Source organism: Barbus barbus (assembly GCF_936440315.1).
Source record: "Barbus barbus genome assembly, chromosome: 45".
Lineage (NCBI taxonomy): Eukaryota > Metazoa > Chordata > Actinopteri > Cypriniformes > Cyprinidae > Barbus > Barbus barbus.
Window position 1 is genome coordinate 8,518,743 of NC_136723.1, and position 18,990 is coordinate 8,537,732.

Here is an 18,990-nt window from a genome sequence, read left to right on the forward strand (position 1 = left end):
AAGTGTTACTTAGGGCTTGAGATATAAGGGTCAAGGACTGTGAAACCTGAGGTGGCATTAAGGGCTTGTGTCTCCTTCCTCTAACCGTATCTTTTTTCCTCAGCTCTCAAAAGTAGTAGTGTGAATTGGCATGAGCTTATTTGTCAATTAAGAAAACATATTTCGGTGTAATCGCTCTAAATCCAATATTAAGTCCTTGTTAAAATGTTCTGTTCTCATATTTGCCGACCTTTTCAATGGCTGTTAACAGTGTCGAGGAAACTCGGCTTAAAGATTGCAACACTTGTTAAAGCATGAAATTAAGACACTTGGATATTGTGTAGACTGACCAACTTTTATTTAACTTTACTGTTTATATAGCGGTAAATATTTATGTATATGCTTACATATATAATAGATTTTATATGTATGTTCTATTGTATTATGTATGTACACAATGTTGTGTAAAACGTTTTTAATTTCAGCTACTTTGTATACAGCTCATTTTCTTTCTGAATTGTGTGACATCTCTATACTTTTTTTGTGTATGTATCGTTTTGCAGTGGTAATATTATCCACATGCTAATCTGATATGTGAGATTTCTATTGGCTTACAAACTGGCGAGATATCTAGATGGAGAATAGCTCAGAGGCATCTTCATGGCCACACTCCATTGAGAGTTTTCATGGCTAATTTTGTTAGCGTTGCAGCCAGAGCGCCTAGCATGTGTTTTCAAGCAGTCGTTGTGGTTTACATAAACCTGCTTCATTTTGTATTGGAGACTTCAACTGCACTGCGAGGCCAAAGCTTTGTTAAAAAAGTGGCCAAGCCTGAATGTCCATTCAGAATTGTTGCTTAGACGTTTGCTGATTGCTTGGGTGTTTTGTTGCATATATTTACACTTCCATGTTGGCTTCGGACACAATGAGGAATGTTTTGAGTGCACCTTGAGTTTCTTTTGGTGTTTCAAAACAAGAACTTTGATCCACCGGAGCTAGAGGTGTGCGATATGATGATTTTTGATCGTGGACGATAAAAATGTCTCCACGATCTGCTTTTGAAGAAGTAGTATCGTGCTACAGCACACATTGTGTCAAATACAGTTCTGGCGTCTCCGTCTCTATATACTGTACAACACGACATACAGCAGTAGAGTTACTCTGACAGGACACTGCACTTATTCGCGATCGCAAAAATACATTATTTACATACAAGCCTTGCTGGTTAAATGTTTCATTTGCACACTGGTCTGACGTGCGCTTTTTCTGAGCGCATACACCTGAAGCACGCGCACTAAAAAGTCTGTCTAACAGCTCCTGATTACTCAACTAACTTATCTTTTGCGCTAATACTGTCCAAACACACAAGGTTTACATACAGACTCATATGGTTACCTCTAAAATGAAAGTAAATAGTTGAGAGAGAAACGGATGCGTGCAGGTCTTAAAGGGACAGGACACTAAACATGCTGTCGATTGTCATTAAATGAATAGTTCACCCTAAAATTTTATTTCTGTCATTATTTACTCACTCACATGTTGTCCCAAACCTCTTCTAATTTCTTGTGCTGAACACAAAATAAGTTTTTTGAAGAATGAGGGTAACCAAACAGTTGCTGGTCCACATTGTCTTTGATAGCAGGACAGAAAAATCCTATGGAAGTCACTGAGGACCAGCAACTGTTTGGTTTTCCACCTTCTTCAAAATAGCATTTATGTTCAGCAGAAGAAAGAAACTCATTCAGGTTTAAAACAACTCTTGAGTAAATGATGGTATAAAAATAAAACATTGACAAAATTGAGAGACAGATGACGGAATATTTATTTTTGGGGGAACTATTCATTTAACGTTAACAAAACACAAAGAGAAAAATCACTCACTATTCTTGACTGAAAAACTTTAATACAGTTGCTTTAGGAATCAGTCTATCTAGTGTTTTATTTTTATATTTGTTCATTCAATTTCATTGAATGCTCTGCTAAATACACCTATTGTACCTGAAAATAAAGCACTGTTTGTTTTATTTGTATATTATGTGTATTTGTAATGTGTATCTTTGTTCTTATTTTTTAAAAAGAAAGATAAAATAATGACAAAGATTTTTATCTTCGCCCACTTTGGCCTAAATATCTGCCATGTCTTTTTTTTGTTTGTTTTTTGTTACCTTGAAAGGCTTTGTCTTTCTAGTTTGGCTGTAATGCTCAGACAACTTGTAAAACCAACATAGTAAAACCGACATGACAAAGAATAAAATCGTGAATCGTGATATTTCTAAAAATAAAATCATATGATATTTTTTCCATATTGTCCACCCCTAACCGGAGCCAAGACCTCAAACATCTCCAGGTTGTATTTACCTTTAAATACTTAGGAACATACTTGGCGCGTACAATAGCCCCAATAGCTAAAATATGCATACCTTTCTTCTGAATAACCTGAACAATATGGTGTCTTTGTGTTGTAGCATTTTACGTAAGCATGTTCCCGATCCCGGGTAGGCCTTGGAGCCAGAATGACTTTGGCAAAGTGAGTAAGAATCCAGAGTAACCCAGATAATGATGAGTTATATTAAGGCTTAGCAGTACAACATGTAGACCAGTACCACATTTGAACTATTGGAACTGTGAGCAAACACAATTTTACAGGCATTTGGCCAACCTAATGAAGGCCTATCTCTTTCAAAACTTCCTAAAATTCATGGTTGGTATAAGTATAAGTGGCTATAAGCAAATACCGAGTGGTCTGAGCCAAGGCTTGTTGAAAATGTTCTTCCTCATCTATTAATTTTCTAGCAATGGCCCTGGAAGAAATCTGTGGAGAAATCTCTTCAAAAATGCTTTCTCTTCAAGGTTAGAGCTAGACCACCATTTTATGGACTTCTCATCACCTTGTTTCTCAAACAACAAGAGTGGACTTTATACCTTGCATATGATATGAGAACAGGAAGTTAGATCATGAGCAAAAACCTAATTGAGAACATACAAAAATTGTTCATTCATCACAGCCTTTGAGTGATTTTTTTTTTCCGTGTCTTTATGTGAGTCTACGCCCATACTTTGGTCCTGGCCTCTTTGTATCTCTGACCTGGGTGAGGAACATAAGGATAGCACCTGTGCCGGCCCCTCATAAGCAGACTAATAGAGGACCATTCGGGGCCCCTGATTACCATCCCTTGGGGGGGCAAGATCTCGGCCAACCAGCAAAACCATTCCCAATTTCTATTTTTACGAAACCGGGCAATAAGGGAATATCCTCATCTATACATAAAGGATTCGGTTTTATATTGTAATTTACTGCAATAGCTCACTGCATGAGTCCGAATCTCAGGAATCTCTAGAGTTCGGATCCCGAGTTGCTGCTCGGCCATCTACGTATGTAAAAATACTCTGCTGATGAAAAGTTATGGCCTTGCAAATTTCTGACCCTCCCAAGCATCTGCTTCAATGTGTTGTCAAGAGATTCTAGGCGCCCCTTCGTATTGAACTTTTTTGATGACAAAACCCTCATCAACACGACTTCTGATGGAACAATGAGGCTTCATTTGGGACGCAGTTTTCATATCCTGCGTCAATTCTAATTTCCCTCAAAAAATGAGAACCTCTTTAAGCTGTTAGTATGCAAGTAAATTGGCCATGGCAGAAGTGGGGAAAAAATAACAGGATGACAGGGAAGAAAAGGGGAAAACTCTAAATTTGAATGCATATGATGGAACACAAATACAGCTGAGATTCCAGGTGGAAGTTCCTTTCTGTTAAATGTTTTTGTTATTTTGGATCTGTTATACACAGTGGAATGCAAAAGTCCACTTTTAGAATTCTTGAATTTCTTTTTTCTGAAATGATATTATGTTATATTAATACCTTTTATTTACTTTGTATTTTTAAATATTATTTTGGATTTATTTTATATATTATATTGTTTTGTATATAATATATTTTATGTATTATTTTGTTTTTATTTTGTAATATAATAAAAAAGTATATATATATTTTATATTACTTATATTACTGTAATTCTTAAAATAGTTTACACTGCTATTGCATTTATTATTATTATTTCGTTTTGCTTGTTGAATTAAGAATGTCTCCAGCAATTCAAGTTTTGTAGTTCATCAGTTTTAAGTTAATGTAAAATTTTGACAGAAAATGTCAAACTTGGAAAATGTAACTTTCTACCATATAAAAATTCTATAGCGCCACATTTGCATGCTATTAAGTTTGACCAGTATGTTAGAAATGTTGAAGTCATGACCTAACTCATTCCAGAGCTTCTCGTGTTTCTGGGACACCAAGAACCATTTGTTTGCTGTGGTATCCCATGCACCTTTTCAAACCTGTAGTTGGAAAACCACCTGTCTTTTATCCACAACCAATCTGGACATTTCATTTATGTGGCTGTTCTCATCCATAGAAGAAATTCAAGAACCTTGCTTCAAGTCAAGTCTGGAGAATGTGTGGTAGGAGTCTGGAGCACCTGGGTCAAGATGGAGACACCGCAGATGAGAGTTCCTATATCACTTTCATTCGTACACAGCATGCATCCGCAACTTTCTTGTCCAATACCACCATCAAGAACCAGCAGAAGAGCAAACAACAACCAAAAGAACCTCTAAAGAAACTAGAAGAACGGCCTGTATACCATTCACTTTCCAAAAGTCAGCTCAGTAGCTTTCACTTACTTTCACATAACCCTGCACTGCTATAATGTTGTATTGAAATCCTCACCAAGGTTTTAAATCACAGCAGATACCTCCGTCGTTACACCAACAACACATTATTCACCCACAATTCTCTGTTCTCTGCATCTGTCAACACCCGCTTTGATTTAGAGCTGTCTGCGGCGCGAAAAAGAAACTGAATATACTGTCTTGTTGGTCTCTCTCTTCTTTCTCACATTTCCAAATCTCCGTTTGCGAGAACCCCATGCCACCCGCTGCTCTGTTTGTTGCTTCAACTTGTCAGCAGGTCAGGCTGTGGCTTTTAATTAAGACCGACGTGCCGATCCTCGCGCTTCCAAGTTCCCCAAGATGCTACTGTCTTCGCCGATGGTGCTTTTTCAGTGGGCTGGATATTTATTTGTTTGTCCTTGAGCTCGGGGAGGGAGAAAGGGTAGTTGTTTGCTTAAAGACTTTGTCCAGGTTTATACTATAATCTATCCCAGCACTCTTTGCCAAAAGCAATTCACAAACGCTGCGACTCGAGCTACGGCATAATGCAAAGCACACAGGGGAAAGAGGAGCACGCATACCTTCGTCACGCAGCACGCCAGCGAGGGGCTCACGGGCCAGATGTGCTCGACTCTTAAACACATGTAGCAAAAATTGTAAGGATGAACAAAGGCAGTAATGAAATCAAATGTGCATGCCAAATGCCTTTGACTTGCAAGATTGCAGGAGCAGATTTCTTCCCATAATGCATTGCTTTGTAGGGGCAGCCTGCCCCAGGGAGTGGGTGGGCGATTATTAATGACTACTAGTTGAATTATTGACATGCTACTTGAGGTTTTACGGTGTAAGACATATCTTGCCTTTTGTCCGTTTATGTGCTCATATATGCGTGAATAAAAGGGATTTTGTTGTTTATGTGATATGAGAAGGGTTGGCGTGCAGATGGAGGAGGCACTCACAATGGCACTCTAGAACACACAGACTGACGCAACTCTACAGTCGAAACAATTGTGATTGTGCCCCTTTCGATCCAATGATGTCATCATTCCGCTCTTCCTTGAGCTTCCTATCGGGTTTCAGATCAGCTCCCTTGGCTGCATTTCAGTTCTCAGTTTTGGAAGAATTACAATCCTTGAACAAACACACACACAAATGCTCTGTTCCAAAACTAGTGTGCTGCCTACGGAGACAGTATGTTAAGGCATCATGGGCCCGTTCCCAATGCAAAGACAGTCAAAGTGCAGGCGAGCTAATTATGTTATTTTCTTTTAGCTGAATACTAAAGCAGCACCACACATATCTTTTGCAGAAAAATTGATTCAATGCTGCATTGCAACACACTCCAAGATGGCAGATGAAGTGAAAGAAATATTGATTATGAAATAAATATACCCTACAATTCAAAGTTTTGTGGTCGGCAATATTTTTTTAAATGTTCTTGATGGAACTTGTTTATTCTCACCAAGCTTTCAGTTATTGGATCAAAAACAGTGATATTGTGAATTTTTTTTTAATAATTTACAATAATAGTGTAATTTATTCCTGTGATGGCAAAGCTGAATTTTTAGCAGCCATATCTCCAGACATGATCCTTCTAATGTGATGATTTGGTGCTCAATTATTATCAAAGTTGAAAACAGTTGGGCTGCTTTGTTTTTTTTTTGTAGAAGCAGTGATGCATTTTTTTTTTTTGGCAAGATTCTTTAATGAATCGAAAGTTCACAAGAACAGCATTTATTTGAAATCATTACTATGACTTTTTTGATCAATTTAATGCAAGAATAAATCTTGACCCCAAACTTTTGAACAGTAGTATAAATTTAATTCCGTTTTGAAAAGTACTGATAAAAATTGCGATTAAAAACTATTTACAATAGCTCTGTAGTGCACATTTGCTGCCTCCTAAAGGAGCATTATAACCGGAATGCTTAAGCCACACAAATAAAGCTTTGCATTGAAGACTCAACACAACTGGTTCAGTAGAGTTTTATATTAGCATGTTGCTGTGCGGTGTGATAAGCTAATAAGCATAAAATCACATAGGACTCACAAATATTGAGGAGAATAATACATTTTATAATTACACAAAATTTCTTTAGCTTTTTTTTAATTTAGAGTAAATATTTCCATTCAGCTTTTCAGAGCTTGTGCATTGTGTTCTGGAAACGCTATTTATCTGGAAATACTAGCTGTATTAAAATTTGTCCCAAATACAGTATCTTCTGCCTGCAAAGCTAGGATTTTTCAGGTTTTGGAACAGACCGATAGACTCCTCATCGGGGGAAGCTCATCAGACAAACTGATAATGATCGTCATCTTCACCACAAAGTAAAAGCCACGTTTCCCTGCATTAGAGACGGATCATAAAAACATTCACTCCGAGTCACCGCTTTACGAGGGGGTCGGATTGGATTGTGTTTTTGGCTGTTCAACCATGTCCGTCCTACTTCATTTTCATTTTCACTTTTCTGGAAACTCTCACTGACTTTTGGTTTTAATCTAATCAGTATCTTTGTCAGAGGAACATTGAACAAATATGGTTTTAGGCACTCGTCCAGGCATAAGTGGTACACCCCGTTCTGATTCTAATATGGAATGCTGTTGCTGTTGGCACATACTTCCAAAGTCCTTTTTCCTTTTGGTCCACATACGGATCCCAGCACATGGTCATCTGGTCAAAGCCAGAGGTGTACTTTTATCCATGAATGAATGAATAAGGCTGTTAGTTTTGTGTGGAATTGACCATGTCATCACCAGTGGAAATTTGGAGCAGTGCCCTTTATAAAGAAACAAAAGGTAGATCCCAGGGGTCCTTTGTTGAAAAGAAACTACACATACTCACAGTGATGTCAAACTGCTCTAGGGAGGCAAACAGAAATAGCACCGTGAATACAAAGACTTGGGTATCGAAGTGATGTTATACTGCAAACTAACCCTACAATATATAAACATTGTGTTGGTACCATATCAGATCATTTTAGATTTTTTTTGTATCATATTGATTAATACCAGATATGTATCTTTTGATATTTTATATTTAATTGTACATTTCCCCTATTTTTACATTGTGATGTAAACACTTCAATGTGATCCTTAGTAAAAAAAATAATAATAATAACTTGTAGTACTAATTACTTGTAGAATTTAGTTTTTAAATTAAATTTAGTTTAGAGATTTTTACTGTTAACCTAAGAATTTTATGAGGGAAAATATAAGGGCCAGATTTACTAACAGCTTGCACCAGCGCAAACCGTCTTTTGGCGTTAAAATAATACTGTCAGGATTTACTAAAGGAGTGCGGTGAAAAGGCGTGGACACATTTTTGTGCCTGCCCTTATTGAATATGCATTTGTAGGAGTTTCAGATACAAAATTTTTGGGAGGAGAGTATTAAAATGAATCACGCAACACGATTTACTAACATTTGCGCTCGTTAAATTACTGGTCTTTGCACCATTATTTAACAACCAAAAAAAGCATGTCTTAAACTATTTTGCGCCTATGTCTTTAGTAGATCACCCGCACCTGATGAGCATCGGCTGTGCTTATTTGCGACTACACTAATTTGCGCTGCACTTTTTTTATTGCGTTGGTCGATATGTAAATGAGATGTAAAAGTCTCTATTTCTAAAAGAAAAAAATAATAATTTAAATATTTTAAAAACATTTAAGAATAAAATCTCTATAAAATAAAATGTATTTAAATTACACACAGGATTTTTTAATTTATATATTTTATTTTTTTCCCAGTAAAGTGAACAGACACTTTACTCCCTTTTCTCTTGGTTTAGTGGGTTGGATCCAAGAAGTTAATATTTGTTTTATTTGTTCTTATCTCTATTAGCAGCACCCAGTTTTTTTGGTTTTACAGGTGTGCTGAAGAATCTGTGCCCACAGTATTGTAAAATAAACTGAATTTTTGGGGGGGTTTTGTTGCAGAGCACTAGAGAACCACCTAAAGGAAATGGCTTTTGCTCCATTTTATCATTAGTTATCACCTCCTCCATTTTCCAGAGTATTTCCGTCTGTCATTTTCTCTCTCCCCTCATATTCCTATTGAATTCTTATCCTGTAGGAGTGGCATCGTGGCAGCAGTATCAGTTATAATTGAAATTGCACGTGGATCATCTGTCACTATGGTGTTATTATGATTGATCAGGTTTTATGAAGACATGTGGAGAGTGCTGCCGTACAGCCAGATAAACCAGATGTGTGTCAGGGAGTGTCCTTGATACATTAGTTCCCCTTAAGATCTGATGCACTTGCTTTTCTTTGAAAATAAATACACTGTTATTGTTAATTTCACCTCCAAGCCTAAAGGGGGCGCTGAGTTTTTCTCAGAATACTGTTACTTTGTGTGATTCTCATTCTGATTGTAAACTGAAGACACTTTTGTCATTGGCATGGCTCAGAAAGAAATTGTTTCTTGAGGAGAGCAAGAGAAAATCTTGCTTTTTGGGAAGAGTTGTGTGTTTTTTTCCCTCCCGTTTTTCATTCATTCCAGATGTGTGCCATTTCTCTCACACTTCCTTTTTCTTATCTTTGTCTTTTTCCCCTCCCACATCCCATCTCCATCTGTGCATACACACATGCTGTATCACTGTAGATGTGTGTTGGTGCTAACACGTCAGAGAGCATTGATGGCCAATGTATTAGACTGAACAATTGTACAAGAGGGGGAAATAAAATGTTTGAGCTTGTTGGGTCTTCGATCATGTAGATCAGTCTCATATTTTCTTTGACACAACCTCCCCTTGTCTTACTCGTTTTCCCATTCTGTCAATGTGTCTCTTCTGAAGCCCCCCCCCCCCCCCTGTTTTCCCCTATAAAAGAGTCTAAAGCAGTAGAAATAGGTGTTGTGGTATGGCATAGACTTTTTTTTTCTTCTTTTTTTCTCAAGCTAGGGGTTTATGAGGCTATAAATGTTTGAGATTGTCATGTGAGGATAACTCCATCTTTTATGTGCATCTATCTGGTCTACCTTAGTATCATGTAACCAGACCATAAAACAACTGCCAGTTAGACTGGAATCTGAAATCATCATTATATTACATTGCATTATATTATATTATAAATTCTTATTTTATATTATTTTAGTTGATCACTTTCCTTGTCCATCATTATGTCATGACATGTCTCTGGTTCTGGGTAGCCTGGGCAGGACTGCTTTCACTCTTTAAAAATCCAGTTTTTTACATGTTCCTATCTTTATTAAATATTAATTTGAAACTTAAGGGAACCATGAGCTGGTAAATGTCTCCTGACAGTGGTTCTGCAGCAAGCAGACTAAATAACTTAAACATCTGCAGATGGAAAACCTGTTGTGTGTGTGTGTGTGTGTGTGTGTGTGTGCGTGCGTGCGTGCGTGCGTGTGCGCTCACCTGTGGGGTAATTAATTAACCTTCTGCACTAACTGATGGCATGATGCCCAGGTGATGTCATATAATGAACTCGTCGTTCAGACAGGTGATGTTTGTAACAAATACATTTGCTCTGTGTTTTTCTTTCTACAGTTGAGGTACCAGCATGGGCTCTCCACCCCAGATCTACGTCAGACTTTACCCAACCTGAAGAACTTCCTAGAGCATGGGCTACTTGTACGATGGTGAGATTTAACATTATTATCGGTGTTTGCTAAGGTATAGACATGAGTGGTGCCTCAAATTGTGATCAGAATTATTGTTTTATGTGGTGGATGATAAAACGGGAAAACGGGTAGAAAAAAAATCCCAAAGACTTGCACTGAATGAGGGACCCGAGCCATATCTAAAAACCAGAATGAATATAGGATGAATTTTTTAAAATTATTTTTTTATACAGAATCCTTGATATAATTTGTATTTATTTTCAGTTCTTTTTCATATATAAAGATCCCTTTTCCTCAGAAAATGTACAGATATTACAATATCTATATGCATTGTCACTTTTTATAATTATGTTTATTTTATATTTCCTTTTTATAGTTTTCCACAGCAAATGCAGAAAGCCATAATGTTTTCATATTTAATTTTCATATTTTCGTTTCATGTTTGTACTGATGTTTTAATAAAATGTTCTTTATTTTTAAATTTCATATTTTCTTAGCATTTGTATGGTCATATTTTCCTAAAAATGAAAAATATTTATTATATTCACATTTATTTTCAGAAAATGTAAAAATGTTATAATTATATTTACAGTACGGTTATATTCTGTTAAATCGTAGCATTATTTTAGAGACTAACAGATTTATAAACAGTCACTTTCTAAATCTGGTGTCATCTGATGTGTGCTATGATAAAGCACTGTATTATTCTAACCAACTTTTGAAAGCAACTAATTTTGCATTTTCAGTGATGGTAAAAAATTCCCAGTTGTATGCCATGGCAGTCAAAAACATACTGTTAAAGAAAGCCTGCTTTTGATCTCTCCAGCTCTTTCTTGGATCAGCGATAGGCAAGCCATCTATTTGAATGTTAATTTAATAATCTGTGTTTTGAAAGGAAGGAGGCCAGGGTAAGTAAAACTCTTCAGCGTCCCCCCAGTAATGTTTAATGGATTGTGGAAATGCTTAAGATGGAACAGATGAAAGTGTGACCTTTTGACCTCTTGAACCGTACAGAGTGGCAGGAAGTAGAGGAGGAAGTGGAAGTCCGGCGAACCGGCGGTTGCGCTGCATGGCTAAATGGACCCGGAGGGCAGTCGTGTTGACTCGACGGTATACTTAGAACCGTGAAAGAGCAGTTTCCGCCTCCCCTGGGGAGAGAGGGACCGTATACACAAACACAAAACTGCAGAACGTTCCTTTCGACATCTTCCTCATACAGCCCCACAGCCATAAACGATAACTTACAGCACACTGAGACCCTCCTAGAGTCAAGTTACGTTATACAGAGTGGGAATCTGCTAGCGTTGACTCAAACAGGAGGTCTAGACTCGTTCTCCAGCGCAGGAAGCAACTCTCTGGATCCAGAAATGTGAAATATAGAGTAAATGGATTCTTTTATTTTCCGTTTGTTGCAGACTGCTTTTATTACTCTTGCATTCACTTCCTCTCCTACACTCTCTCCCCTCTCAGTTTAGATAATGTTTCCAGGGCAGGGGCCAGCGATGTGAATTATCGGCGCATAAAAATCTGCATTAGGGCAGCTGCAGGAGATCCTTAGAGGGGAAAAGACGGGACGGGAATAACAGAGAAAGCACATGAAGAAGTGGGAACACTGCACAGGTGTACCATAGGAACTTGTGCTGTCATTCTGCAGATTCAGAGGATCACATGTTGAGAAAATATGGAGATTTATTTTGCCCTTCTTCTTTAATCCCAACAGACGTTTATATAGGAAAGGGAGATGGTAGAGTTTTCGAGACCGGCTTAATGAAATAGTTTGATCTTGACAGGGTCTGAACACACAGTTTCACCATCTGCTTTGGGTGTTCAGGAGTTTTGCATGTCTTACAACCAAATTTCTGAACAGGGGTTATTAATGTTTGATCGTTTAGCAGAACCTTTGGCTCAGACCGCTGGACTCAGCATGTGTTTCTGCTCGATTTACTGACTGGACGATAAAGTAAAGAACTTTTTTCATGGGAAAACTACCTGGTTCCTAGTTTTTTTTAATTGTTTCAGGAATACACAAATTGAGTTGCCAAGTCATAATTTCCATTACATCATTATTGGTTATCACAGAGACTACCAACCATTTTTGGAATTTTTATTTTGATTGTGAGAGGAAAAAAAACAAGGTTCAAATTTCAAATCTGGTTTTCAATCATTTATCCTACTCGCCTTATAAGATGTTATCTAGGACCTCAATGCTGCCTCCCAAATCGGAAAGTTGGAATTTCCAACTTCATATTGTTAAAAATGTAGTTAAACTCCACTTGAAGTTGGAGTCAATTTTTCCAACTGGGAAACTCCATGAAACAAATTTTGAGTTAATGATCATAATAAAATAAAATGCATCAATTACTCAAACGTCCTACAATTCCAGAGCTTGTTTAGAAAAATTTAGCAGAGAGAATTGAAAACAGTAAATTATGCACTTTTGGTAGACGTACAGTTCGGTATGTCTAATATTAACAATGCTGATTTGCTTTCATTTACACCTTGGAATCTTGGTTTTGTTTGTTACAAAGCCCATGCAGAATCTGTGGAGCTGGCGTGTTGTGCACTGAATTTGAGAAAAAAAATGTACTGTAGAACGTTGTAAATGGCAGACGTTTCAAATCTCTTAAGCTTTCAGTGGGTGTTGTGATTAAAATGTTAACAAGGCAGAGTCTTGTCGAACAAACTCACTCTGCTTATCTCACATCTCTGAGCCTTTCACCATCCTGTTGCTTTTTCCCATTCAAACACTGATTGGCAGTTAAATTCATTCTTCGCTGCCTTCATCTGGAGCCATTATCGCTCTCATGCATTCTGGCGGTTTCCTCTGCACGTCAGTCCAGTTGGAGCAGGAACAGTCTGAGACGCAAAATGTGGAAGAAGAGCAAAATGATGAGAGAAAAAGTCACAGTTTAGAGCAGTGGATGGAGTCTAAGAAGAAACAGAGAGTGAAGATAGTGAAACGCAGACAGGGGGTGCAAGACATGGTGCCGCTGTGTTAATGATGTGTCCTGCCGAGTTCAAACCGAAACATTCTCTTATTTATGGCACAGGACTCTGGCAGCATTTTAGAGGTCCTGCAGCCCCACTGTGGAGCTCTTGAGAGCGGGTGATGACGTGGAAGTTAAGGGACTGATGAGACTCAACACCCCAGGATGGAAACTCTAGGGAGGGGTTGGAAGTTCTAAAGAATCCCTTGGAACCCTGGTGACAGCGCAACACTAACAAACCATAAATATTCATCTTTATATCTATTATTTCACCATTTCTTGTTTTTTCATTGGTTTTGTTTAAATCTAAACCCGCCCACCAAATTTAGCCTATAGCTCTGGCACAAGTTCCCAAGCTCCACCTATCTACAGTAAATTCTGTAACTTGGCACCATATTTGGAAAGATTCAGGTGGATTCTTTTCCATCTCTTTGGAAACATGATTCATCAGGCAACTATTTTATTATACATCTTCACAACAAGCTTTTTCTAATCCAGTATATAAATGGCTGTCAAATAGCTTGAAGGAAGGCCTGATTAATAACAAACAATGTTTTTAGATGTCCACCCATATAGTAATCCCGTAATCCTGGGTACACTTAGAAATAAAGGTCCTTTCGATGTTGAAGTACTGTCTCTTATGCCAGTTTAATGTACAAAGACTACTATAAGTAAGCCATTCTTGGTTGGTTTCTTAAAAACTTGTAAACACAGAGAAACACAGGTGTCCCAAATGTAGCATAAATTATATTCAAAGTACACGCTGAAATATTTTTTTTATATGTATTGAATCAGAGCGAGGAACTCTTGGAACTGTCCGGATGGATTTGCACAGTGGGATGAAGCTGTCTCTGTGGATAACATACTGATAGATGTTTGTACTCACATCTGGTGGAATGTTCCTCCAAAATTCCGATGTTCTTTATTATTGATGTAGTCATTCCGCCAAAAAAAAAACATTCCGATTACAGAACCTTGGTTCCAATGACTTTATTTGCCACTTACCCTTAAGTGCTGAAAACAGTCCCATATGTGTGATCATTCCTATCATTGTACATTTTTATGAAGGTTGTCAGTGGGACGTAAACAGTGAGGCTTTGAAGTATTATTATTGGTGCATATCCAGAACAGGAATACAGGAAACAATTTGTCATCCCCATAAACAATGCATTTTTATGTCAATAGGTAAATTAGCACACATGCATTTTTGCGAATGCAGGCCAGCCCTTCGATAATCTGAAAAAGATGCTTCTCTCAGTTTCTTGGATCCAAAAACAACAATGGAAAATGTCATATTTAATTTTCCTAGTCATATTCTCAAACGAACTAGGAAATGCATGCTCAGCTTACTTGCAGAATAAATGGTGTAACTTGCAAAATGTTAATTCTATTAATCGAAATTACAATTTTTTTAAAAGATTTATTTTTTTGCAGATTTTGATTTTGAGAATGATTTTTTGCCTTTACTATGACAGGACAGATCAGAACTGACAGGAGGCGAAGTGAGAGAGAGAAAGGGGGTGGGATCGGGAAAGGTCCTCGAGTCGGGATTCGAACTCGGGACGCCCGTACCGCAAGGCTGTTGGCGCTGATAAAATTAAAGGGAAATAATTGAAAAATTATATTTACAATTATATTATTGTACTTAATTGTCAGTTATATTGACTTAATTGTAAATAGTATTATTATACTGTAATTACATAATTGCCAAGTATAATAATTGACAATTATATATTATTCTATAATAATGTAATATTTTTTATCATTTAGAATTTTTAATTCATTTAATTGTTTTCTATTTATTATTATATTTATATTTAATGATTAAAAATATAAATGTCTCCATGTGTTTGTTTGGTATGCTATTATGCAAACATATTTTCAGGGCTTTTAATATTTTTAAGTATGTCCATGTCTGTAGGAGAGGTGTAAGGTCTTAAGCAAACATTATTCAAACTATCTTTACTGTCATCCTGCATTTCTTTTTGCTTTTCGCTCAACCGTGGAGAATTTATGGTTTCCCGAATTCCTCCTGGGTAGTTTGAGTCTGTTTCTTGTTCCAGAGTCCGTTTCACAAGAATTCACACCTCTGCCGCCATTATTCTTCCGCAGCCCCTCCGGTTTGCTCCCGGACCACCACCACCCATCCCCACACAGGACGTCCCGAGATATGTTCCCTCTCCATGCCAATGCTGTGCTCTTGGAGGGAGGGATGGGGACAGCCTAATTGGCCCATATTAGAAGCCAAGTTTAAGTCCAACAGAGAAAATGTGCTGCATGAAAAATACTATGACGGTTCTGGGAGATCAGTCTGGAATGCTTGAGCACAAATAGCCCCCTCTTCTTCTTTTCCGACTCTGTCGCACAGGCGCACTTGAGCCCTGCGCCATTTACCAGCACACACCGGCCCCTTGCTCTTGATTAAGGGTTGTGGTTTGACACATGTTTAGAGGAACTCATTTATAAGGGGAAGCACAGTGTAACAAATAGCCTCCTGTTCCAAACAAAAAATGCTTTATTTTCCCCTGCTAGGGGTATGACGTCTAAACACTTGGCTAGATGGAGCCCATATGTTTTACATATCTACATAACACATGCATAAGTTGGTGTATGTGGCTTTAGACCGTTTTAGGGCTGATAGCACATTTTAAAATAACTGTTTTTTAAATCCGTAATCATACAGTACAATAAAGGATATTAGTCTGAGAGATGGGAGTACAAGGACTCATTTCTACAATCAGAGGTTGTCATTAGTCAACCGTAGACAACACGATTTTGAACGCCACCCTAATGCTTTGCAGATACATCTAACTGTTGTTTTGAAATGCTATGGTTTTGCTCACAGTAACATTTCATTTGGAACGTCTCTCCCAATTTCACATCTGAAAACTGGATCTAATCACGTCCCGAACAGTCTGAGCGCAAGAAGAATCATTTGGGAAATCGAATATACAGTACACGCCACGCTATGGCCAACCATTAGATGTTTGTTTTCAGTGAACTGATGAGGAATTTGGGAGCATGTTTCTTTGCTTATTCTTGGTAATGAAATTCATCACTGCGGTCAGACAGCATTAAAGCTGCTATGTAGCAATGCAGCCTGTCCAGACACACAGGAATTAAACCGTATATCTCTCTACCACACATACTGTATGACTTTGAGTGGAAATCCTCACTCAAAGTGTTGAAGGCACAAAAACATATGGACCATAGCTTACATTGTATACTCTATATGCCATTTACTATTAATAAAAAAACAAAAAAAAAACTAACACTGCACAACCATAAACATTTGAGACAGTAGTATGCTATATCGTTGACACAATAGCTCATTACAATATGTTACATGTTTCTCGTCTCAAAGATAAAGTAGTTTTTTTTAACATTTTAAATCCAATTTTACTGAAAAAATATCAGGTCGTTTTGCAGTCCAAGCAAATAATGAGTAAAAACAGATGTTTAAAATTGTGGTTTACATTCATTCCAGTTTGTTTCTCACATGGGAATGGAAAGTCAAGTAATATACACTGCATTATGGGATACAGTATTCTGTACTTTTTATGTAAGTGTTAGGAGTTAATAGTAATGTATCATGCATGGATAAAAAAAAATATATTGTGAATAGTGAATCTTAAACATTACAATTTTTGTATTTAATTTTTTTTAATAAAAGTTACTTGTACTTACCTGCATGTATTTGTTTCAGTAAAAACATTAATATTGTGAAATATTATTACAATTTAAAATGTGCTTTCTATCTTAATATTTTTTTCAAATGTAATTCATTAGTGTGATGCAAAGCTGAATTTTCAGCATCATTACTCCAGTTTTCATTGTCAAATGATCCTTCTGAAATCATTCTAATATGCTGATTTGCTCAGGAAACATGTCTTATTAATAAAAACATTTCTTAGCAGTGGAAAATGTGATCCTTTTTTTCAGTTCAAAAGAACAGCATTTAATAATTGTTAAAAGTCTTTACTGTCAATTTTGATAAATGTATAGCTAAATTAAAGTAATTTCTTTCTTCTCAAATGTTTTAATTTTAAGTGGATATAAGGAATATTTTACATTGACTTCCTGTGTTTTTTTTTTTTTCTTAATGTAAGATAACCTGACTAGTTTTGCATGGTGGTACTTTTATAAGTTTGCAGCTTGTTTCAGCTTTCCGTGAAAGCTCCTGGTGAAGGATGACGAATCCTATACAATTGTTTTACTTTCTAGATGTCATATTTCAGATGATGCATGTAGTCCAACAGCTGTGTGTGTTTTAGGGGGGTGCGAGTGTATTTGTTTGAGTGCGTGTGTGAGGTTGAGGATCAGAGACTCTGGCTGAGCTCTCCCAGGCTCTCGTTGTGTGTAAATGAATTATGAGATGATCCATCAGCAACAAAGAGCTCCACTGACATTAGCATCTTCACACTCTTGAATTTCTTTCCCATCCCTCGACTTCTTGCTTTCCTGATACTGAGGCGAGGTGAATGAAAATCATAACCATGTGCCTCCGTTTTTGTTTTTCTCTTTCAGTGACAGGCACCATGTCTCCATGTCCATCCCCGTCCCTCTAAAGTCTCATCTCAGCGTTTCCAGCGCATCTGAAGTGGGCTTTCCGACCCTCTCCAGCTCCCCTGAACAGGACGTCCGGAAGCGGACTGGCTCGGATGCGGATAAACAGAAATACCAAACCCCTCTGCCTAGTTACAACATGGCCATGACTCAGCCTGATCCCATGATGACTCCAGAAGTCCCATCAGCGCCGTCCACAGAGATAGTGAGCACTGAAGTAGGTAAGACTGTGGATACACATGGGGATGGAGAAACTGTGTCTGAGGCACATGCGGAGAAGCTTCTAGAAATACCTACGGACATAGCCAGCACATTACCGTCTGACTCCGTCCCTCAGCACCCAGGAGCCATGAACGGATCGGCCGTGCCCAGCGAGGGTATAGGTTCGGGTGTTGCGGGCGCAGCCGGACTGTGCTGCTCCGTGGAGCAGGCTGAGGAAATTATGGGCACTGAAGCCACAGGGCTGGGATTGGGACTGGGATTAGGGCTGGGATTGGGAGGCGGCGCCAGACTGGACGATTACCGGTGTATCCCCGTGGAGCATGCAGTTGCGGTCGAGTGCGATGAACAGGTTTTGGGAGAATTCGACGCCGCTGGGATCGAAGAGGTTTCGCGGCGCATCTATGCACTAGAAAACATGTCAAGCTTCCGACGGCCTCGGAAGAACTCCGAAAAATGACTGCGATATGGGATGTGGGCCTGGAGAAACGGGTCGGACAGTGACATGAGGCTGAGCCTGCGTAATATTTCACCCTGACTGCAACAAGTATAGACATTACATAAAGAAATATATTATAATTAATATTGTTATAATTATTAATATTATTAGGGAAAATCTGGAATATTGACCAATTTGCACTTCTCTAAGCATTTCTATAATCCTTCAAAGTGAAATAAAGAGAATGTTTGGTTGAAATGCTTGCTGGATGTCTTTCTGAGTGTATGGATGTGCAGTTTTAAAGGGATATTCCACCTAAAAATGAAAATTGTGTTATTTACTCTCCCTCATGTCGTTGTTTGACTTTCATTCTTCTGTGGAACACGAAAGAAGATATTTAGAAGAACTGTTTTGGTCCATACAATAAAAGGATCCATCCAATGGTGTATTGAGGATGCAACTTTCAGTGGAAAATCACCATTAGTGTGATTCATTTGATATTTGAAAGCAAAGAAATGATGACAGCTATAAATATTAGTTTTATAAT

At 37.8% G+C, this 18,990-nt stretch overlaps 1 protein-coding gene across 3 annotated transcripts in view; it reads left to right on the forward strand.

Annotated features, from left to right (window-relative positions):
• LOC306864029 (UV radiation resistance-associated gene protein-like) overlaps positions 1-18,598 on the forward strand; it is a 108,350-nt gene extending 89,752 nt beyond the window's left edge. For all 3 annotated transcript variants that reach the window (XM_079407705.1, XM_079407704.1, XM_079407703.1), the window contains 2 exons: positions 10,159-10,250; positions 17,747-18,598. In XM_079407705.1, the coding sequence (XP_079263831.1) occupies positions 10,159-10,250; positions 17,747-18,464 (810 nt within the window). In that variant the 3' untranslated portion in view covers positions 18,465-18,598. The remainder of the gene's footprint in view (positions 1-10,158; positions 10,251-17,746) is intronic.
• Positions 18,599-18,990: the final 392 nt, after the last annotated feature.